Raw genomic sequence first — 23705 nt, forward strand, 5'->3', positions numbered from 1 at the left:
AGCCGGGCGACGAGGCGGGCGCCTGTAGTCCCAGCTACTCGGGAGGCTGAGACAGGAGAATGGTGTGAACCCGGGAGGCGGAGCTTGCAGTGAGCTGAGAGCCGGCCACTGCACTCCAGCCTGGGCGGCAGAGCAAGACTCCGTCTCAAAAAAAAAAAAAAAAAAAAGAAAATCTACAATGTCCTTTACCATGGTTATAGAGTTGCACATAACAGCCTAAAAATTCTTTTAAACTCGGGCCCGGGCACAGTGGCTCACTCCTGTAACCCCAGCACTTTGGGAGGCCGAGGGGGGCAGATCACCTGAGGTCGGGAGTTTGAGACCAGCCTGGCCAACATGATGAAACCTCGTCTCTACTAAAAATACAAAAATCAGTCAGTTGTGGTGGCAGGCACCTGTAATCCCAGCTACTTGGGAAGCTGAAGCAGGAGAATCACTTGAACCCAGGAGGCAGAGGTTGCAGTGAGCTGAGACGGCATCACTGCGCTCCAGCCTGGGCAACAAGAGCAAAACTCCATCTCAAAAAAAAAAAAGTCTTTTAAACTCTATGGTTTGTGTGTGTGTGTGTGTGTGTGTGTGTGTGTGTGTGCATTTCTAATGTTTTTGCTTTATTTTGCTCTTGTTTATCAGTCTTGTGTTTCGTTTATCTTGTAGTACTAAACTGTGGATTTTTAAATTTTGGTCCAGTATTTTGTTTTCTAGTTTGTAAACTAGAAATACTTAAGAATTTTTTTAAATGAACTGTTATAAGTAATGTTTCACAAGAAAGAAACTATAATGGCTAAAAATATAAGGGACTACTTTTTAACTGAAAAGAAAAATGTCACAATTACACGTCCTGGAAATTAACTACTGTTAATTAACTTTACAGCTATCATTGCCCAAGTGCCTATGTAGTCTCGTTCTATTGCCAGGCTGGAATGCACCTCCCTAGTAGGAGGGACTACAGGTGCACGCCACCACGCTGGGCTAATTTTTGTATTTTTAGGAGAGACAGGGTTTCACCATATTGGCCAGGATGGTCTCAATCTCCTGACCTCGTGATCTGCCCACCTTGGCGTCCCAAAGTACTGGGATTACAGGCGTGAACCACTGCGCCCAACCTATTTATAACTTTTTTTTTTTTTTTTTTGAGACGAAGTCTCGTTCTGTGGCCAGGCTGGAGTGCAGTGGCACAGTCTCGGCTCACTGCAACCTCCGCCTCCCAGGTTCAAGCTATTCTCCTGCTTCAGCCTCCTAAGTAGCTGAGACTACAGGTGCGCGCCACCACGCCCGGCTAATTTTTGTATTTTGAGTAGAGACAGGGTTTCACCATATTGGCCAGGATGCTCTCGATCTCTTGACCTCGTGATCCACCCGCCTCGGCCTCCCAAAGTGCCCGCCTCGGCCTCCCAAAGTGCTGGGATTACAGGCATGAGCTACCTCGCCAGGCCTATAACATTTTAAAAAACAGTATACATGGTTTATTTTAGTTACACTTTTCCACCTCCCAAAGTATTTCTCGAACATACTTCTGTCATTAAATATTCCTCTGCAACTTAATCCTAAAATAATGACGTTGCAGCCCACTACATTGGTTTTCTATTACTTCCACTGCAGACCCAAGTATCCCTCATCCTCCTCCAGTCCCTTTGGCATCCTGAGCCTGTGACTGCCCCGCTTCAGTCTCTCCTAGGTTACATCCCCAAACCGCTAGGCCAGGTCGTTTCCCAGACACCCTCCAGGCCAGCCTGTGGCCCGGCCCGAGCAGAAATTAGTGACTTAAATGCTGAGATGCCAGAAGACCTGGACTGGGGAATGAATTCCCAGCCCAAACTTAGCCACCCGTCTTTATCGGGATTGTGGCCCAGGTCATGAAAGCCCCAGGTCCGGGCCGACTCCTAATTCGTGGCGTGGCCAGGAGTCGGCCTCTTCTGATCCACCCCAGAGCGTGGCTCCCTGTGGAGGGAAGCCTGGGTGGTCTGCTCCCTGGCTTTTCACTGCACTTGAGAGGCCTCTGGGCACACACACAAACCCCACTCCCTGACCCTCCGTTTGGGGAGAGGGCGGCTGCAGCTGGGTTAACTTCGCGGACTCTGGAAGTCCTAGCGGCGGGCCGGGCTGGGCCGCCCCTTCCCGGGTTTGCGGCTACATTTTTCTGAAGGCTCCACGGCCCCACAGTCTTTTTCTAGCCGTCAGCGGCCACCTATTGCTGCCTGGGCCTGTATATTTGCCCAGGTCCTGGGAGGGTGCTCTGGCGCGGCTGGGCGGTCTGGCCTCGGCTTCACTGGAGGCGGGGAACTGGACATGGCTGTGAGTGTCAGTGACCGTCGTGCCGTCCAGGCCCCGGGTGGCGCACTCACCTCTGGACTACATTTCCCAGGGGGCCCCGCGGCCCAACCACTTCCGGCCGAAAGGGGCTAGTCCGCGTGACCTGGCGGGTGTTGGAACGCAAAGGGCTGGAACGTCCCGGGCTGCGGAGCTCATTGGGTTGGGATGAACTCCTTCAGACTTGAGTGCTAGGACGCCGAAGGGAGCGTGAGGCGTCCCGGCGCGGGACTGGGGTTGTCTGCAGTTTAAAAGTCATGTGGCTCTCGGAGATGTGCGGACTGCATTCCCGGGCTTCACCGCTAAGGGAGCTCTGGGCTGTGTGATGGGGAAGGAAGAGGGTGTCGGGGCAGTCTACTGGCCCCCAGCTCGGGAGAGGGCAGTGTGGGGCCGCGCGACTGCAAGGAGTGGGTGTGGTGTGAGGCTGGCGCAGGAGCGGGCTGGGAATGTTAGGAGGTCTGGGGTATCGCGGCCCTGCGTCCTCTTGGCTGGACTAAAAGTCTGTGCAGTTCTCCCCGGACCTGGATTGTGCGCCCAGCGACAGGTGCTTGGCGATCTGTGCTCGATGTGCCCGCGGGGCTGTGGTGGGAGCCCTGTCTGCACGGGATTCTGTGTGGCTGAGCGTGTAAGTGTGAGCGTGTGCGCGGGAGAGCCCCATGGTGCCGGGTCGTCGACCCCATCTTTGGGAGGCCTGGGAGGGGGCGGGACACCCTCACTGTACCTTCTGGGGATACGCTGGGCGGGGTCGGCCCAGTGGATGGGTCCTGGCCTTCTACTCAAACTCCAACTGCGACTGCTAAGTAGGTAGTGAATCTCTGTGAATGGCCTTCCCGCCACCGGGTCTATCTCTAGTGTGTGTTGAGGGTGGAAATGGTTCTAGGGTTTGGGGCTAGGGAGTTCCTGCTGTATCCACTTCTCTGTTCTTTCACCCAGTAGCCACCAGGGATCTAGGCCCATAAAGGTGACCCCAGCCTAAAGGACAGGAGTTTGAGACCCTGACAGGTGGGTCCACTTAAGCTGTGTCTTGGCGCCACACACTTTTGGGTTCAGTGTAAGACGCTAGGCCTGAAAGTTTCCCAAGTTAGTCTCTTATGGAGGAAGAAGGCTACGGTCTAGGGGGGCCCTCCCAGGACTCCTGTTTGGGCTCCTAAGGTCACCTGCATTTCTTTGTGAGGATGACAGAGGGCGGTGGGGTTGCAGCTTCTTTGGTCTCCCTTTCAGTACCTGGGGTGGGGTAGGAGTTTGGCCTCCCAAGGGGTTCAGGGAGGGATTGTTGTCTTACGGCTTCTTAATGTTTTCCCACATCTTGCTTGAAGAACCCAGAAGAGGAGAGAACTGCTGTGCATCTGAAGTGATGGCAGAGGTAAGTTGCATTTTGAAGGGGTGGCCTGCCCCTCCACACTTGTGGGTGTTTCTCGTTAGGTGGAAACGAAAGACTTGAGAAAAGGACTAAAACACAGAGACAAAGTGTAGAGAAAGAAAAGCGGGGCCCAGGGGACCGGCACTCAGCTTACAGAGGACCCACACCGGCACCGGCCTCTGAGTTCCCTTAGTATTTATTGATAATTATCTTTACCATCAAAAAGATAAGGGAGTGGCTGGACAATAGGATCATTGTAGGGAGGAAATCAGTAGTAAGACATATGAACAAAAATCCCTGTGACATGAATAAGTTTAAAGGAAAATGCTGTGCCTTGAGATGCATATGCAAACATCTCCATAAACCTTTTAGCAGTATTGCTCCAGCAAGCCCCACCTTATTCCTAAAGGTGGTTTTCTCCTTGCTCAGTAAACAAAACACACAATGGGTGTTACCCGGAGATGTTCCATTGCCCAGGGAGGGGCAGGAGACAAATGTTTTTATCTTTTTTGAGATTTAAGAGAATGTTGATGACCTTTAACCATAAGCAGCCTTTAGGCACTTGTTTAACAAAGCACATTCTGCACCGCCCAAAATCCTTTTAACCTTAAGTCACCTTTGCACATGTCTCTTGCAAGGACAAAGTTGGAGGTAAGGTCACAGATTAACAGCATCTCAAATACAGAACTAAATGGAGTTTTTTTTTTTTTTTTTTTTGAGGCGGAGTCTCGCTCTGTCTCCCGGACTGGAGTGCAGTGGCCGGATCTCAGCTCACTGCAAGCTCCGCCTCCCGGGTTTACGCCATTCTCCTGCCTCAGCCTCCCGAGTAGCTGGGACTACAGGCGCCCGCCACCTCGCCCAGCTAGTTTTTGTATTTTTAGTAGAGACGGGGTTTCACCGTGTTAGCCAGGATGGTCTCGATCTCCTGACCTCGTGATCCGCCTGTCTCGGCCTCCCAAAGTGCTGGGATTACAGGCTTGAGCCACCGCGCCCGGCCCTAAATGGAGTTTTTTATGTCTACTTCCTTCTATATAGACATGGTAACAAACTGATCTCTCTTTTCCCCACAGCATTTGACATTTTCTTCTTGGAGAGGACTTACTAGTTTTCAGGACAGTGTCCTATTTCAGAAATTTATCTAAAAGATTTACATTCATGATTTGGAGAAAGGGGAAGAGGGGAGGAAACTGCATTTATGGAGCATTTTCCTAAAGCAGCCCAGGGCTGTCTATTTTGCAAACATTGTCTCATCTGATAGAGAATTTCCACTTCCCTGGATTTTTTTCATGCTCACAACAGTGTTGACAGAGAACGTGCCTCAGTGATTTGGCAGAGAAATTGAAGAACAGAATTAGCTTTTTCAGTCTCACTAATTTCTACATTGTCCCCTCCATGGTCATATGCAATAGGCTTTGCTTATCTTTTTTTTTTTTTTTTTTTGAGACAGAGTCTCGTTCTGTTGCCCGGGCTGGAGTGCAGTGGCGTGATCTCGGCTCACTGCAACTTCCGCCTCCTGGGTTGAAGTGATTCTCCTGCCTTAGCCTCCCGAGTAGCTGAGATTACAGGCACATGCCATCACGTCTAGCTAATTTTTGTATTTTTAGTAGAGATGGGGTTTCGCCATATTGCCCAGGCTGATCTCGAACTCAGCTCAGGCAATCCGCCCGCCTCGACCTCCCAAAGAGCTGGGATTACAGGTGAGAGCTATCTCGCCTGGCCTGCTTATCGATTTCTTTCTTTCTTTTTCTTTTCTTTTAAGACCGAGTCTCCTCTGTCGCCTAGGCTGGAGTGCAATGGTGCAATCTCGGCTCACTGCAACCTCTGCCTCCTGGGTTCAAGCGATTGTCCTGCCTCAGCCTCCTGAGTAGCTGGGACTACAGATACCCGCCACCGTGCCCGGCTAATGTTTTGTATTTTTAGTAGAGACGGGGTTTCACCGTGTTGACCAGGATGGTCTTGATCTCCTGACCTCGTGATCCACCCGCCTCGGCCTCCCAAAGTACCGGGATTGCAGGCGTGAGCCACCGCGCCTGGCCTCATTTGTCTTTTTTAATTGCATTCTGCATAATCTCTTTTTATACCTTTCAGTACAGTAATTTTTCTCTTCAGAGAGATTTATTCCAGCCATTGTATGATTGAAGTATGTTTTTTGTTTTATGTTTTTATTTCTTTTCGTTTTTTTAAAATCTACTGTCATCTTTATGAAGTTTTCTTATTACATTTCCTCCATTTTAAAAACATGTAATATGCTTGTTTTATAATTTTTGGCATTATCTATATAATACATGAATCTTTTACGGAGGTAATTCCTCTTCCCTCTCAACATTTTATTAGGGAAATTTTCAAACGTAATGAAAAGTTAAAACAATTGTATGACTGATTTTCCTGACTTTTTGTTCATGGAATTATGCCTCTTTGTATCTTTCTTTCTTTCTTTTTTTTTTTTTTTGAGACACAGTCTCACTGTGTTACCCAGGCTGGATAACTGATGCAATCTTAGCTCACTACAGCCTCCACTTCCCAGGTTCAAGCGATTCTTGTTTCTCAGCCTCCTGAGTAGCTGGGACTACAGGCATGTGCTACCATGCCCGACTAGTTTTTGTATTTTAAGTAGAGATGGGGTTTCACCAGATGGACTAGGCTGGTCTTGAACCCCTGACCTCAAGTGATCTGCCCACTTTGGCCTCCCAAAGTACTGCGATTACAGGCATGAGCCACCACACCTGGCCATTTTTTTAAATTGATTTTTTGTTTAGGCAAAATTCACATAATATAGTTAACCATTTTTAAGTGCATAGTTCAGTGACATTTAGTGCATTCACAATGTTATGTTGCTTTATTTTTGACTAATAGGTTATTTTCCTTGGAATTCTACCCATAGATTCTTGAGGCCTGATTTAAGGTTGTTCCTCTAGGGCAGGTCTGTATTTGCTTCTACTAGGAGCCCTGCCAAACCAGGACCACCATAAAGTAAACAGATGGCAAGTGTTTTAGATCCACCTTAGTATCGTTATGTGAACTGCAGGCCTGTGTGAGGGCTGGCTTGTAGTTACAGTTCCTCAGGGGAAAATGTTTCCCTTCCACCATCTGCCAAGGTTCAAGTCAGGCAGTTTTCCTAGCAGACCCTAAGAATCAGAATGCTACATCTAGTTTTCCCTTACTCTGAGGGCATGGTTCAAGAGGTCCCAGGTCTTTGTAGTATGGAATTAATTAGACCCCCCACTTGGCCAGCTGTAGGCTTGATCTTCTCTCCCCTTGCTCCTTAAGTCATAAATGTCAAAGCTTATGGTCATCTGGGCTCTATAGACATTCCCTGGGGAAAGTCAGCCTCAGTGGCTCAGCATACGCCTCTCTGTTCGCATTTTGGCATAGTTTTATCTGCTGAAGATTACTTCTCTGTCAGCTCATCTTTGCATTCTAAAGTATTTTTGATATTCAATCTCTTATTTTTCAACTGGTGATTTGGACGTAGTAACTAGTCCCCCACAGAGCCCGGTGTCCTATGATTGATTTTCTCTTCTTTTTTTTCCCCGTGACTGAGCTTTTTAAGGGCAAATGTATGCTAGGTAAGAGTTATCTGCGACCCCAGTGCCCACATAGAGCCAGAGTCATGGGGATTTGATTGGTATTTTTGGATAAGAGGATTTTTGTTGACACAGCTGCTCCTCTCTTCCCATTCCCTTCTGCCCCTTTGATCTCCCTTCATACGCTGCTGTGATCTGCAGTGACAAACACAGCAGACCTAGCATTTTCTGCTCCCCTAAGTGCAGGGGCCAGCTAAGAGTTCTTTCAAAAGATCAGGAAATTCTCAGGTTGCAGCTACAAGAGCCAGAAGTTAGAAGGCAACCAGGTGCAGACTTGGATATTTCTCAGTAGATTCAAAACCAGCAATGCCACTGTAGCTGCAGATTTGAGTAAATGACTTCACTTCTCCAAGCTAAAGTTTCCTTTCAATTAGGATTCATGACCTTCTTGTGAGGATTAATATATGTAACGCATCAGGAACTTAAAGTGCTTAAAGTACAATGATTGTCCTTGAGATGCAGTGTGCATTACACTATCAGCAGTAAGGTTAGGGGTAGTAGCAAGAGAGAATGTCAGGCAGGAAAGCCATGGGTAATTTCAGTTTGGAACCGGGATGTACTGACCATGAGGATTCCTGGAACTGTGGTCTCATGGGAAGCCATTGCATTGTGTATCTGGGTAATTGAGCTCTGCTGAGGCTGCTAAGGGCCTCCTGATCCTATGGGTTGTCTGGCTCAGTGCTGCTGATTCTGGAGAGTCTTTGCAGAATGAGGTTTTAGTTTTAGTTCCAGAGGCCTCAGTTCTGGGATATAGGAACAAAGTCCAGAAAGTGGCTGGTGCATAGAACACTAGAATTTATTCCTCCTATCTCTATTAGGCTTGGGGGAGGCTGGAACCCTCTATTGTAGAAATCTTTGTCCAGAGCTGGGCCTGCCTAGGTATCCTGTGCTCCTGGGCCTTGAGGGCTCCCTCAAGTCTTTGGGGTGCCTTCCATGGCTAAGGGTCTCAGTGACATCCAGGTTGTACGAAAGGGAGCCCAGGCCCTGGGCTCTGATCAGCTCCTGACAGTGGGAAAGTTGTTTCTTCTGAATCTGTTTTTCTATAGTTGGATTCCCTGGGATTCAAAAAAGACAAAGGCTTGTTCATTCTTTCTCAAATCTCAGAGAGAGAAAAAAAAGCAGACTCTGTGTGTGTGTGTGTGTGTGTTGGAGTACCAAAAGCAGGGATGGGGTGAAGGGATTCATTCTCAGGCCTTTGGGGACCTTGAGGTCAGTCTGGTGAATTTTGTCATCAAAATTCTGTTACCCAAAAAGATCAATCAAATCCCCATTACTTGCTTTTTCTTCCATTTTTGCTTTCCCAGGCTTTCTCTAGTAAAAACCTAGGGTATAAAGTTTGTAGTTGTAAAAGCTATTACCAATGTGTTAGTATGTCTCCTCTCCTTCACTGCAGTCTTTAATTTTTTAATTTTTAAAATTTTTGTAGAGATGGGGTCCTGGTATGTTGCCCAGGCTGGTCTTAAACTCCTGGACTCAAGTGATTCTCCCACCTCCACCTCCCAAAGTGCTAGGATCACAGGCGTGAGCCATCACACTTGGCCTGAATGCATTCTTTTCTGTTTTTTATTTTAATTAACACTGTATTAGTCCCTTCTCACATTGCTATAAAGAAATACCTGAGACTGGGGATTTTATAAAGAAAAGAGGTTGGAGTAGGTTCCCGCGCGTGCCGAGACTCTGAGGCCTTGCACCCCCACGACCCCGCAGGATGGCCGTCAAGAAGATCGCGATCTTCGGCGCCACTGGCCAGACCGGGCTCACCACCCTGGCGCAGGCGGTGCAAGCAGGTTACGAAGTGACAGTGCTGGTGCGGGACTCCTCCAGGCTGCCATCAGCGGGGCCCCAGCCGGCTCACGTGGTAGTGGGGGATGTTCTGCAGGCAGCTGATGTGGACAAGACCGTGGCTGGGCAGGATGCTGTCATCGTGCTGCTGGGCACCCGCAATGACCTCAGTCCCACTACAGTGATGTCCGAGGGCGCCCGGAACATTGTGGCAGCCATGAAGGCTCATGGTGTGGACAAGGTCGTGGCCTGCACCTCGGCTTTCCTGCTCTGGGACCCCACCAAGGTGCCCCCACGACTGCAGGCCGTGACTGATGACCACATCCGGATGCACAAGGTGCTGCAGGAATCGGGCCTGAAGTATGTGGCTGTGATGCCACCACACATAGGAGACCAGCCGCTAACTGGGGCGTACACAGTAACCCTGGATGGACGAGGGCCCTCGAGGGTCATCTCCAAACATGACCTGGGCCACTTCATGCTGCACTGCCTCACCACTGATGAGTACGACGGCCACAGCACCTACCCCTCCCACCAGTACCAGTAGCGCTCTGTCCCCATCTGGGAGGGTGGCATTCTGGGACATGAGGAACAGAGGAAGGGGGCAATAAATGTTGAGCCAAGAGCTTCAAATTATTCTAGAGAAAAAAAAAAAAAAAGAAAAGAAAAGAGGTTGAATTGGCTTACAGCTCCAGCTCCGCAGGCTGTTCAGGAAGCATGATGCTGGCATCTGCTCAGCTTCTGGGAGCGCTCAGGAAACTTACCATCATGGTGGAAGGCAAAGGAGAGGCCAGCGCTTCACCTGGCCAGAGGAGAAGGAAGCAGGGAAGGCGCTAGACACTTTTAAACAGCCAGATCTCGTGAGAACTTACTATCACGAGAACAGCAACAAGGGGACGGTGCTAAGCCATTCATGAAGTATTCACCCCCATGTTCCAGTCACCTCCCACCAGGCCCTACCTCCAACATTAGGGATTAGAAATCCCCATGAGATTTGAGTGGGGACACAGATCCAAACCGTATCAGACACATTGTAATCAGGATCATATTTATGGGGTACAATTTGATGTTTCAGTACATATCTATGTTGTATAAAGAGCCAGTCAGGGTAGTTAGTGTATCCATCACCTCATGCATTTATCATTTCTTTGTGGTAAGAATATTCAAAAGCCTCTTCTAGTTATTTTGTAATATACAATATTTTATCATTAACCATAGTCACCCTACTGTGCAATACAACACCAGAATTTAATTCTCCTGATGTAACTTTGTACTCACTGACTGACATCTCCGCATTTGTACCCCCACCCCGTCTCTGGTAACAACTGTTCTGCTCTCTGCTTCTGAATGCCTTCTTTTTGCTTTAGAAGATTTGAACAGATTGAGCAGATTTCTTTTTCCTAAAACTTCTTGCCTTCCCCAGGGACTTGTTCTCCAGTTCTTCCCATTCCAGTCAGTAATGCTGCCAATGGGTGCTATCTCTTTGATTGATTGATTGATTGATTGAGACGGAGTCTTGCTCTCTTGCCCAGGCTAGAGTGCAGTGGCACGATCTTGGCTCACTGCAACCTCTGCTTCCCAGGTTCAAGCGATCCTCCTGCCTCAGCCCCCTAGTAGCTGGGATTACAGGCACACGCCACCATGCCTGGTTAATTTTTGTATCTTTAGTAGAGACGGGGTTTCACCATGTTGACCAGGCTGACCTCAAACTCCTGATCTCAGGTGATCCACCCACCTCGGCCTCTCAAAGTGCTGAGATTACAGGTGTGAGCCACCGTGCCTGGCCAAGGCTGCTGTCTCTTAAGGGCCCCTCTTTCTCCAAGAACTGTTTAGGTATTTATCAGCAAACTTCTTAGCATTTCTGGTTTTTTGAGACAATGTCTTGCTCGGTCACCCAGGATGGAGTGCAGCGGCACAATCATGGGTCTGCTGCCTCAACCTCCGAGGCTCAAAGAGCTCCTGCTGCCTCAGCCTCCCAAGTAGCCAGGACTGCAGGTATGTACCACCTTGCCTGGCTAATTTTTGGATTTTTCTGTAGAAACAGGATCTCACTGTGTTGGTTTTGAACTCCTGGGCTCAAGCATTCCTCCCACCTTGGCCTCCCAAAGTGTTGGGATTACAAGAGTGAGCCACTATACTAGGATTAGCATTTTTTAGATACATATTCTTACACCGAGAGTACTGATGGAGTAGGAAAACCAATCCTTGATGGAAATTTTCATACCTCCTTTCTTGGAGGTGTGAGTTGATGAAGTGGAAATGAATGGTTAAGTGGAATCACATATTGCAAACTTTAGTTTTCTAATTAGACAAGAAAGGAATTGATGTTGATTTATTGTATTGCAGTCTCAGTATCAGCCAGTATCTCTAGCTGTCTGAGGATTTTAGGACTGGGGATATCCTGAGATATGTAGATTGTATGGAGTTATAGGATATTCCCAAGGAGTCTGTGCCGGATGGATAAAGTGTGTGGATAAAGTGTGTCCATTTTGAACTTGTGTAGTATGTGGGCACCTCATGTGACATCATTGTGAGTCTGGATGTTTCTCCATCAGTTCTGGTAGGTAAGGAACAAGGAGAGTATGGTTGGGGACATTTGTGGTAACAGGAACAATTTAGCCAGATGTGCAAATTGTTGAGAAATGACCAGGCACGGTGGCTCATGCCTGTAATCCCAGCACTTTGGGAGGCCGAGGCGAACGGATCACTTGAGGCCAGGAGGTCAAGACCAGCCTGGCCATCATAGTGAAGCTCTGTCTCTACTAAAAATACAAACATTAGCCAGGTGTGGTGGCCCATGTCTGTGGTCCCAGCTACTCAGGAGGCTGAGGCAGGAGAATCACTTGAACCTGGGAGACAGAGGTAGCAGTGAGCTGAGATTGCTCCACTGTACTCCAGCCTGGGTGACAGAGTGAGACTGTCTCAGAAAATAAAATAGAATAGAATAGAACAGAATAGAATAGAATAAAAATAAATTGTTGAAAAATAATAACTATCATAACTGCAAAAGAACCTTTAGGGAACTTCTCCAACTGACTTCCTCAAAATAAGAACATTGTATGAGGAATCATGCAGCCAGTAAAATTGCTGTCTATTTAAGAATGGTGATGTAGAAAACTGATTTAGGATTGAATTTATTGAATGGGAAAGAGGAAGAGACAATGAGAAGCTTGTGTGCTTAACATAGGGTGTGCTGTGTACTTGCACGCACAGTTTCATTTAATTGGGAAAAACCACTTACATGGACTTAGTTTATTCTCCAACGTGGGTGGATAATGGAAGTGCCTAGAGGCTACCTCTGCAGGAGTAGGCATGCCCAAGAACCATGTGGGCACTTGACTCTGAACACCCCTGTTTCCACACTGACCCATCCATGTTGAAGGGGCCAGTATGGCCTGTTTTCCTAATGGAACTTCCCTACTGAATTGCTTTCTCCATTTTCTTTTATATTGTCTTAAAGATTTTGTCCATGAATTTCACAAATGGTATATTTATTTGTGATTTCAGGGCTTGAAGTTCAAAGATGTGGTCGTTTACTTCTCTCAAAAGGAGTGGGAATGCTTGCACTCTGCTCAGAAGGATTTGTACCGAGATGTAATGTTGGAAAATTACGGCAACCTGGTCTTACTGCGTAACTTTATCTGCCCCTCTGCACACCCCACGCCCCACCAAACACAGAACTGGCCTTCTGGAATTCTTACGTTCTTTTTTCTGAGTTTGTCACAAGTGCTTTTCAAGTACCTGGATAAGTTAATGTTTCTTGCTCATCGAAAGAATGGTTTGTCTCTTGTGAAGCTGGAAATAGGCTGTTCCAGTAGGCACCTTTATCTTCCCTGGTGCTCTGACCCTCACTCCTTCTTCTGACCCTTAATCTACCTGCTCCTCTTTCTTGATAATTAGGGACTGATTTTTAATTCTGACACCCACAACAAAACCTTGTTCCCTGTGTGTTTGAGCAGGGCTTTCTGATACTAAGCCAAATGTGATCTCCTTATTGGAGCAGAAGAGCGAGCCCTGGTTGGTTAAGAGGAATGAGACAAAAGAATGGTGTCCAGGTGAGTGATGATGAACCGGAATGGGGAGGCCATAGCAGTTGGTCACTTAGCTCATCTGTGAGAAGGCAGCACTTTGGGGATTTTGGTAGGAAAGCTGCCTAAAAATGCTTGAGATCAGGAGGAGAAAGTAAGGATGTTGTAATCCCAGCACTTTGGAAGTCTTTTTTTTTTGAGATCAGGAGTTCGAGACCAGCCTGACCAACATGGTGAAACCCCGTCTCTACTAAAAATACAAAAAAATTACCCAGGCCTGGTGGTGCATGCCTGTAATCCCAGCTACTCAGGAGGCTGAGGCAAGGAGAATTGCTTGAACCTGGGAGGCAGAGGTGGCAGTGAGCCGAGATTGCGCCACCGCATTCCAGCCTGGGCAACACAGCAAGACTCCATCTCAAAAAAAAAAAAAGTCAAGGCGGGCGGATTACGAGGTCAGGAGTTCAAGACCAACCTGGCCAATGTGGTGAAACCCTGTCTCTACTAAAAATACAAAAATTAGCTGGGCATGGTGGCAGGTGCCTGTTGTCCCAGCTATTTGGGAGGCTGAAGCAGGAGAATTGCTTGAACCCAGGAGGCAGAGGTTGCAGTGAGCCGAGATCCACCACTGCTCTCCAGCCTGGGTGACAAAGCGAGACTCCATATAAAAAAAAAAGAAAGTAAGGATGTTTCAGCTCCATTTACCAAGCTTTCTTGCTCACCTCCTATAATACTTCCCCCTCATTTCATACAGGAAGTGCCCTCTTTCTTCGCCTGTGACAACCATTTTACTTGCATTTTGGGTCCAGTTTTGTCCTGACTTTTAAAAGCAGTTTTATTGAGATATAATTCATATATCATAATATTCATCCATTTAAAGTTCAGTAATTTTTAGTCAGTTTGCAACCATCACAACAGTCTAATTGTAGAACATTTTTATCACTCAAAATAAAATGCCATACCCGTTAGCAGTCACTCCCCAAACCCAGTCCCAAGCAACTACTGATCACTTTCTGTCTTTATAGATGTGCCTGTTCTGGACATTTTATATTAATGATATCACACAACATATAATTTATGACTGGCTTTTTTCACTTACCAGAATATTTTCAAAGTTCATCCATAGTGTAACATATACCAGTGTTTCATTCTTTTATATTGCCAAATAGTATTCCATGGTATAGATATTACCATTTTGTTCATTCATCAGTTGGTAGACATTTGGGTTGTTTCTACTTTTAGACTACTATGTATGACTAAAGCTGCTATAAACATTTGTATATAGGTTCCCTTCTCTTAGTTTTTTGAGTATTTTTGTCGTGAAAGGATTTTAGAATACTTTTTTCCGTTACTTTTTCTGCATCTATTAAGACATCTGTAGTTAATGTCCTTTGTTGTATTAATATGTTTGATTACATTGATAGACTTTTGGATGTTGAACCAACCTTGCATTTGTAGGATAAATTTTACCTGGATGTGGTATATAATCCTTTCTCTAAGCTGTTGGATCTGGTGTGGTCTTTTTTGTTGAAGATACTGATCTGTAGTTTTCTTGTGATATCTTTGCTTTGTCTGGTTGGTATCAGGGTAATACTGGCCTCAGAATTAGGAAATGTTTCTTTGTCTTCTGTCTTTTTGAAGTGTTCATGAAGGATTTATATTAAGTTTTCTTTAATGTTGGGTGAGGCCATTTGCTCCTGGGCTTTTCTTTGTGGGAAGATTTTTTTACTCTAATTCAGTCTTTTTATTTGGTATAGGTCTATTCAGGTGTTCTATTTCCTCTTGAGTCAATTTTGGTAGTTTTGGGTCTTTTTAGGAATTTGTCTATTTTGTCTAAGTTGTTTAATTTATTGGCATATAGTTATTCGTAGGAGTTCCTTATAACCCTTTTTATTTCTTTTTTTTTTTTTTTTTTTTTTTTTTTGAGACGGAGTCTGGCTCTGTCGCCCAGGCTGGAGTGCGGTGGCCGGATCTCAGCTCACTGCAAGCTCCGCCCCCAGGTTTACGCCATTCTCCTGCCTCCGCCTCCCGAGTAGCTGGGACTACAGGCGCCCGCCTCGTCGCCCGGCTAGTTTTTTGTATTCTTTAGTAGAGACGGGGTTTCACCGTATTAGCCAGGATGGTCTCGATCTCCTGACATTGTGATCCGCCCGTCTCGGCCTCCCAAAGTGCTGGGATTACAGGCTTGAGCCACCGCGCCCGGCCAACCCTTTTTATTTCTATAAGGTCAGTAGTGATATCTCCTATTTCATTCCTGATGTTAGTATTTTGAGACTTCTCTCTTTTTTTGTTGGTCAATCTGGCCAAAGATTTGCCAATTCTGTTGATCTTTTCCAAGGACCAACTTTTGGTCTCATTGATTTTCTCTGTTGTTTTTCTATTCTCTATTATGTTTATGGCTGCTGTTATCTTTTATTATTTCCCTCCTTCTGGAAGCTTTATGTTTTTGTTTATTCTTTATTGTCTGGTTCCTTAAGATACACAGTTAGGCCTGTAATCCCAGCACTTTGGGAGGCCGAGACGGGCGGATCACGAGGTCAGGAGATCGAGACCATCCTGGCTAACACGGTGAAACCCCGTCTCTACTAAAAAATACAAAAAACTAGCCGGGCGAGGTGGCGAGCGCCTGTAGTCCCAGCTACTCGGGAGGCTGAGGCAGGAGAATGGTGTAAACCCGGGAGGCGGAGCTTGCCGTGAGCTGAGATCCGGCCACTGCACTCCAGCCCGGGCTAGAGCAAGACTCCGTCTCAAAAAAAAAAAAAAAAAAAAAAGATACACAGTTAGATTGTTGATTTGAGATATCTCTGTTTTTTTTTCTTCTTGTTTTTATATAGGTGTTTTTAGCTGTAAATTTCCCTTTAAGCCCTGCTTTAGCTGCATTTCATAAGTTTTGGTATATTGACTTTTCATTTATCTCAAAATATTTTTTAATTTTCCTCATGATTTCTTCTTTAACACATTGGTTATTTAGGAGTATGTTATTTAATTTTCACATGTTTGTGAATTTCCCAAATTTCCTTCTGCTGTTGATATCTAAGTTCATTCCATTGTAGTTGCAAAACGTATTTTATGTGATTTCAATCCTCTTACATTTATTGAGGGCTGTTTTATGGCTTAATATATGGTCTAACCTGAAAAATGTTTTATACGTGCTTGAGAAAAATGTGTATTCTCCTGTTGTTGAGTGGAGTATTCTACGAATGTTTTCTTAAGTTTAATTGATTTATAGTGTTTTTCAATCCTTCTGTTTCCTTGTTGATCTTCTGCCTAGCTATTCTATTCATTATTGAAAGTAAAGTATTGAAGTCTTCAATTTGTTCAATTGTCTATTGCTATCTTTAATTCTTGCTTTACGTATTTTGGGCCTGTGTTATTAGGTGTATATATACTTACAACTGTTACAGTTTTCTGACTATCATTACGTCCTCTTATCATTATAATGTACCCTTTTATCTGATTTGTTTTTTTTGTTGTTGTTGTTGTTTGAGATGGAGTCTAGCATTGTCGCCCAGGCTGGAGTGCAGTGGCACAATCTCTGCTCACTGCAACTTCCACCTCCCGGGTTGAAGTGATTATCCTGCCTCAGCCTCCTGAGTAGTTGGGATGACAGGTGCCTGCCAACACACGCAGCTAATTTTTGTATTTTCAGTAGAGACAGGGTTTCACTGTGTTGGCCAGGCTGGTCTTGAACTTCTGACCTTGTGATCTACCCGCCTCAGCCTCCCAAAGTGCTGGGATTACAAATGTGACCCACTGTGCCTGGCCAAAATATCATTTTTTCTCACTGGTTACAATTTTTGTCTTAAAGTTTATTTCGTCTGGTATTAGTAATGCTATTTTAGCTCATTTGTGGTTACTCTTTGCATGGTATATCTTTTTCCATTCTTTCATTTCAACTATTTGTGTCCTTGAATCTAAAGTTTGTCTCGGTGGCTGGGCATGGTGACTCATACCTGTAATCCCAGCACTTTGGGAGGCAGAGGTGGGCAGATCAATTGAGGTCAGGTGTTTGAGACCAGTCTGGCCAACATGGCGAAACCCTGTATCTACTAAAAATACAAAAAATTAGCCAGGCATGGTGACCTGTGCCTATAGTCCTAGCTACTCAGGAGGCTGAGGCATGAGAATCACTTGAACCCAAGGGGTGGAGGTTGCAATGAGCTGAGATCACGTCATTGCACTCCAGCCTGGGTGACAGAGTGAGACCATGTCTCAAAAAACAAAAACAAAAACAGCGTGTCTCTGGTAGATTGCATATATTTAGATCACATTTTTTTAAATCCATCCTGCCAACCTCTTCTTGTAGTGTTTAACAAAGTCTGTAGTGTTTAATATGTTTACATTTAATACACTGATGGGGTGGGATTTACAATTGGTATTGTGGTATTTGTTTTCTATTTGTGTTGTTATTGTTTTATTCCTCTATTCTTCTGTTACTACCTTCTGTTATATTAGCTAAATATTTTCTAGAGTACCATTTTTGTTCCTATACTGTTTCTTATACAATAGTCTTTGAAATTATTTTCTTGGTGGTTGCCTTCAAGATTATAATTAGCATTTCAACTTAAAACAATCTAGTTTGGATTAATATTAACTTAACTTTTTTTTTTTTTTTTTTTTTTTTTCCTGCCTCAGGTTTTTTTGTACAAACAGCACAGGAGGACCACAGCGCCATGCAGATGGCAGCCCGGAGGTGGGGGTGGGGGGTCGCACCAGTCCTTCTGTCCTCACGCTGGCACACAGAGATACCTACTCTGTAGCCTTTGTAGTGGCCTGGGCACCTTTGGGAGCCTGAGCTGGAATTGAAGCTGGAGCTGCAGCCTGAGCCTTGGTTTGATCCTTGGCCTTGGCCTTTGGCCGGCACAGCCGGAGCCCCTTGGCAATGCGAGCACGAGCACGCTTCCCAAGCTTGGGGTGGGCAATGTAGGCAAGTCGATCAAGCTTGCGGCTGACACCCTTTGGGATCTTGGGCTTAACCTCCTTGGGCTTTACGAGGGCCTTGACAGCCTCGGCACGTGCACACATGGCCTTGGCATTGTTGACCTGCATCTTCTTTAGGCCCTTCTTGTTGTGCTTCTTGGCAAAGCGCATGTTCCTCAGGAACTTGGGGTCCACCCCCTTAAGAGATTCGTATCTTTGTGATCGGGGTTTCTTGATACCATTTCTGTGCCATTTTCGGGACTGGTTGTGTGTGGTGTGGTTCTTGGACTTGGCCATGTCTGCACCTTTAGCCGCGGCTCCCGAAGCGCCTAGAACCGGAAGAGCTTAACTTTAATCTTATATAAATATTTTGCTCCAAAATACTTCTGTTCCCACGTCCCTTCTTTGTACTATTATTGTCATACAAATTACATATTTGTACATTATAAGCCAGTATTGGCAGAATAATGACCCCCTCAAAGATGTCCATATCTGAATCTCTGAAACTTGTGAACGTGTTACTCTTACATGGTAAGGGGGAATTCAGGTTGCAAATCTGCTCAACTTCAGTTAGTAAGAGGATCTTAGGTTATCCAAGTGGGCCCAGTGTAATCACAAGGGTCTTTAAAAGTAAAAGAGATGTGGCTGGGTGTAGTGGCTCACACCTATAATCCCAACACTTTGGGAGGCTAAGGTGGGCAGATCACTTGAGCCCAAAAGCTCCTCATTTTTTCATTTTTCACTTCCTTTTTTTTTAAATTGCCGTGTAAAGAATTGTTTATTAACTATTTTTAGTTTGTCATTTCTACTTCAGAACTTTTCTTTGTCCTGCAGTGTGAAAATACCTCCTATTTTCTTTCTTGTTATTTTACAGATTGGGAGTTTGGAAGAGAAACCAAGAATTTATCTCCAAAGGAAAACATTTATGAAATTAGATCACCGCAACAGGAGAGGGTCAGAGTTATCAGAGAAATCAGATGCCAGGTGGACAGACAACAGGGTCCCCAGGAGGGACATTTCAGACAAGCTGTAATACCATTTACTTCCATGCAGTGCACAGCCCATAGAGAACGTCAGTGGATTCATACTGGAGAGAAATCCTGTGAATGCAGGAAATGTAAGAATGCTTTCAGGTGCCAGTCATGTCCTATTCAACATGAAATAATTCATAATAAGGAAAAAGACCCTGACTGTGGAGAATGTAGGAAAATCTTTAATAGTGGATCAGACTTGATTAAGCCTCAGAGGCTTAATGAAAGCAAAAACCGTAGTGAAAATAACAAATGTGCCTTTAATCGTGATTCTGGAATTACTCAACCTCGGAGCATTAATACTGGAGAGAAACCTCATAAATGTAAGGAATGTGGGAAAGCCTTTCATTCCAGCTCACAACTTAGTCAGCATCAGAGGATGCATCTTGGCGAGAAACCCTATAAGTGTAGGGAGTGTGGGAAAGCCTTTCCATCCACCGCACAGCTTAATCTACATCAGAGGATCCATACTGATGAGAAATACTATGAATGTAAGGAGTGTGGGAAGGCCTTTATCCGTCCCTCACACCTTTTTCGACATCGAAGAATCCATACTGGTGAGAAACCCCATAAATGTAAGGAATGTGGGAAGGCTTTTCGTTGTGACACACAACTGAGCCTTCATCAGATAATCCATACTGGTGAAAGACGCTATGAATGCAAGGAGTGTGGGAAGGTGTATAGTTGTGCCTCACAGCTGAGTCTACATCAAAGAATTCATACTGGTGACAAACCCCATGAATGTAAGGAATGTGGGAAAGCCTTTTTCTCTGATTCACATCTTATTCGACATCGGAGTGTCCATACTGGGGAGAAACCCTGCAAGTGTAAGGAATGTGGGAAGTCCTTCCATCGTGGCTCAGAACTTACCTGACATCAGAGAGCTCACACTGGTGAGAAACCATATGAGTGTAAGGAATGTGGAAAGGTCTTTACTTGTAGCACAGAACTTGTTCGACATCAAAAAGTTCACACTGGGCCGGGTGCGGTGGCTCAAGCCTGTAATCCCAGCACTTTGGGAGGCCGAGACGGGCGGATCATGAGGTCAGGAGATCGAGACCATCCTGGCTAACACGGTGAAACCCCGTCTCTACTAAAAATACAAAAACTAGCCGGGCGAGGTGGCGGGCGCCTGTAGTCCCAGCTACTCGGGAGGCTGAGGCAGGAGAATGGCGTAAACCCGGGAGGCGGAGCTTGCAGTGAGCTGAGATCCGGCCACTGCGCTCCAGCCTTGGCGACAGAGCGAGACTCCGTCTCAAAAAAAAAAAAAAAAAAAAAAAAAAAAAAAAAAAGTTCACACTGGGGAGAGACCCCGTAAGTGTAAGGAATGTGGGAAGGCTTTTATTCGAAGGTCAGAACTCACTCATCATGAGAGAAGTCACACTGGTGAGAAACCCTATGAGTGTAAGGAGTGTAGGAAGGCCTTTGGTCGTGGTTCAGAACTTAGTCGACACCAGAAAATTCATTCTGGTGAGAAACCGTATGAATGTCAGCAGTGTGGAAAGGCCTTTATTCGGGCCTCACACCTTAGTCAACATCAAAGAATTCATTCAGGAACCAGGAGTGAATGAAGAAATGAGGGATGACTCAGAATTTGATAACATGAGAAAATTCATACTGATTTGGAAAAAAAAAAAACTGTAATTCTAAGTGTGAGACACCTTATACATGTTAGGAATTAGCGGGGATTTATTTATGTTTCAGAATTTATTACACATCATGATACAACTGGGGAAAAATTGAAGAACTCCATGAATGTAAAGAAAATAGGGAGACCTTTTTGGTGGCTCAGAACCAAGTCAACCTCAGGGAATTCATAACGAGGAGAGGAGGGCAGTGAATGTGCTGAGAGAAATTAATCATTCAGACCTTTCTCAGCAGCAGTCATTAGCCCTTAGGGGAAATCAGATGATTCAAAATATAAATGTAGGCCGTGCGCGGATGGCTCCCGCCTATAATCCCAGAACTTTGGGAGGCTGAGGTGGGTGGATCACAAGGTCAGGAGATCGAGACCATCCTGGCCAACGTGGTGAAGCCCCGTCTCTACTAAAATGCAAAAAATTAGCCGGGCATGTTGGTGCGTGCCTGTAATCCCAGCTACTCGGGAGGCTGAGGCAGGGGTATCACTTGAATCCAGGAGGCAGAGGTTGCTGTGAGCTGAGATCATGTCACTGCATTCCAGCCTGGTGACAGAGCAACACTCTGTCTCGAAAAATAAGTAAATATATATATATATACATACGTGTGTATATGTATATTTATGCAGGCTGGGCACAGTGGCTCACACCTGTAATCCCAGAACTTTGGGAAGCCAAGGTTTGCTTACCTTGCTTGAGTCCTAGAGTTTGAGACCAACACAGGCAACATGGTGAAACACCGTCTCTACAAAAAATATAAAATAAATTAGCCAGGCGTGGTGGTGCACGCCTGTAATCCCAGCTACTTGAGAGGCTGAGGCAGGAGGATTGCTTAAGCCCAGGAGACAGAGGTTGCAGTGAGCCAAGATCATGCCATTGCACAGCAGCCTGGGTGACAGAGTGAGACTCTTGTCTCAAAAAAAAAAAAAAAAAAAAAAAGATGGGGCCAGGCATGGTGACTCATGCCTGTAATCCCAGCACTTTGGGAAGCTGAGATGGGTTGATCACTTGAGGCCAGGAGTTCGAGACCAGCTTGATCAACATGGTGAAACCCCATCTCTACTAAAAATACAAAATTAGCTGGGCATGGGGGCACATGCCTGTAATCCCAGCTACTTGGGAGGCTGAGACATGAGAATCTCTTGAACCTGGGAGGCAGAGGTTGCAGTGAGCTGAGATCGCGCCATTGCCCTTGCCCTCCAGCCTGGGCAACAAGAGCAAAACTCCATCTCCAAAAAAAAAAAAAAAAAAAACCCCAAAATGTAAAGGCCATATATATGGGACACCAATTTGCTTTAGCTAACAAAGTATTCATCTGACAGTACTTGAGGAAGCCTGTAGTAGTATTTAAAATTCAGCAGATTCTTTCATCCCACATAAATCTTGTTAAATATTTGCAAGCTAATTCTCTAAAATTAACTGGAGCTGAATCAATGTGGGAAAGGATTTAACCAATGTTTACTTTTTACTCACCCTCATCATTATAACATTTCTTTTAGGGTGAACTTATTAACTGCATCTACATATTCTCATTTATAAATTAGTACTGTTAGCACCATATTTCTTAGCTGCATTGTGAGGGTTAAATACATTTATTTAAAGCAGTGTCTGTCTAGTATTGAAAGTGTGCTACCGAGGCTGAGGCAGGAGAATGGCGTAAACCCGGGAGGCGGAGCTTGCAGTGAGCTGAGATCCAGCCACTGCACTCCAGTCCGGGCGACAGAGGGAGACTCTGCCTCAAAAAAAAAAAAAAAAAAAGTGTGATAAATGAAGGCATTTATTGTTTTTCTTTGTTATTTTCTTTTTTTTTTTTTTTTTTGAGACAGAGTCTCACTCTGTAGCGGGGGCTGGAGTGCAGTGGCCGGATCTCAGCTCACTGCAAGCTCTGCCTCCCGGGTTCAGGCCATTCTCCTTCCTCAGCCTCCCGAGTAGCTGGGACTACAGGTGCCCGCCACCTCGCCCGGCTAGTTTTTTGTATTTTTTAGTAGAGACGGGGTTTCACCGTGTTAACCAGGATGGTCTCGATCTCCTGACCTCGTGATCCGCCCGTCTCGGCCTCCCAAAGTGCTGGGATTACAGGCTTGAGCCACGGCGCCCGGCCTTCTTTGTTATTTTCTTAATCGTGCATTATTAGACTTGAGAGGAAGGACTTACATATGCAGTGACTATAGGAACATCTTGCATCATCTCTTCTTTATTGAAGGCTAGGTAATTCCTTCTGGAGAAAAATTTAATACTGTGAAGCCTTTATTTATAGCTCACCCTTTTGCCTTACTAGGGGATTCACAATGTAAAGAAGCCCAGTAGAATAAAAGTGAGTTGCTGTGAAGTCAGGTGGAAGATATACATGATTTATTAAAACTTTTCAAAAGGCTGGGCGCGGTGGCTCACGCCTGTAATCTCAGCACTTTAGGAGGCCAAGGGGAGGCAGATAACTTAAGGTCAGGAGTTCAAGACCAGCCTGGCCAACGTGGCGAAACCCAATCTCTACTAAAAATACAAAAACTAAGCCAGGGATGGTGGTGTGCACCTGTTGTCCCAGCTACTTGGGAGGCTAAGGCAGGAGAATCACTTGAACCCGAGAGGCAGAGGTTGCAGAATAAAAAAATAATACAGCCCTAATCAAAATTCAGTTCTCCACTAGAAAATTTTAAAACTACCTGTATAAATGATTTTTATATTAAAAAGGATGTCAGCCTGGTGGAGTGGCTCAAGCCTGTAATCCCAACACTTTGGGAGGCCAAGGAGGGTGGATCACGAGGTCAGGACATAAGACCATCTTTGCCAACATGGTGAAACCTCGTCTTTACTAGAAATACAAAAATTAGCTGGGCGTGGTGGCTCACACCTGTAGTCCCAGCTACTCAGGAGGCTGAGGCAGGAGAATCGCTTGAACCCAGGGGGGAGGTTGCCCTGAGCCGAGATCACACTGCTGCACTCCATCCTGGCCCAGATGGCTCACCTCCCAGCACTTTTGCGAGGCTGAGGTGGGCGGATCATGAGGTCAGGAGACTGAGACCATCTGGCTAACATGGTGAAACCTCGTGTCTACTAGAAAT

General features: G+C 45.6%; 3 protein-coding genes across 3 annotated transcripts; 2 read left to right on the forward strand and 1 right to left on the reverse strand.

Moving 5' to 3' along the window:
• Positions 1 to 2262: 2262 nt before the first annotated feature.
• LOC117092436 (zinc finger protein 568-like) lies at positions 2263 to 19920 on the forward strand. Its single transcript, XM_033226000.1, has 5 exons — positions 2263 to 2932; positions 3624 to 3670; positions 12541 to 12664; positions 12993 to 13088; positions 18853 to 19920. The coding sequence occupies exons 2-5, from the start codon at positions 3662 to 3664 to the stop codon at positions 19881 to 19883; spliced, it is 1260 nt and encodes a 419-aa protein (XP_033081891.1). The 5' UTR covers positions 2263 to 2932; positions 3624 to 3661; the 3' UTR covers positions 19884 to 19920.
• On the forward strand, positions 8903 to 9692 carry LOC117092438 (flavin reductase (NADPH)). The gene has a single exon (XM_033226002.1). It carries the CDS (start codon positions 8960 to 8962, stop codon positions 9578 to 9580), a length of 621 nt encoding a protein of 206 aa, XP_033081893.1. The 5' UTR covers positions 8903 to 8959; the 3' UTR covers positions 9581 to 9692.
• On the reverse strand, positions 17659 to 18337 carry LOC117092440 (60S ribosomal protein L29-like). The gene has a single exon (XM_033226007.1). It carries the CDS (start codon positions 18273 to 18275, stop codon positions 17808 to 17810), a length of 468 nt encoding a protein of 155 aa, XP_033081898.1. The 5' UTR covers positions 18276 to 18337; the 3' UTR covers positions 17659 to 17807.
• Positions 19921 to 23705: the final 3785 nt, after the last annotated feature.

This window comes from Trachypithecus francoisi, unplaced genomic scaffold, assembly GCF_009764315.1.
Source record: "Trachypithecus francoisi isolate TF-2019V2 unplaced genomic scaffold, Tfra_2.0 Lachesis_group12, whole genome shotgun sequence".
NCBI lineage: Eukaryota > Metazoa > Chordata > Mammalia > Primates > Cercopithecidae > Trachypithecus > Trachypithecus francoisi.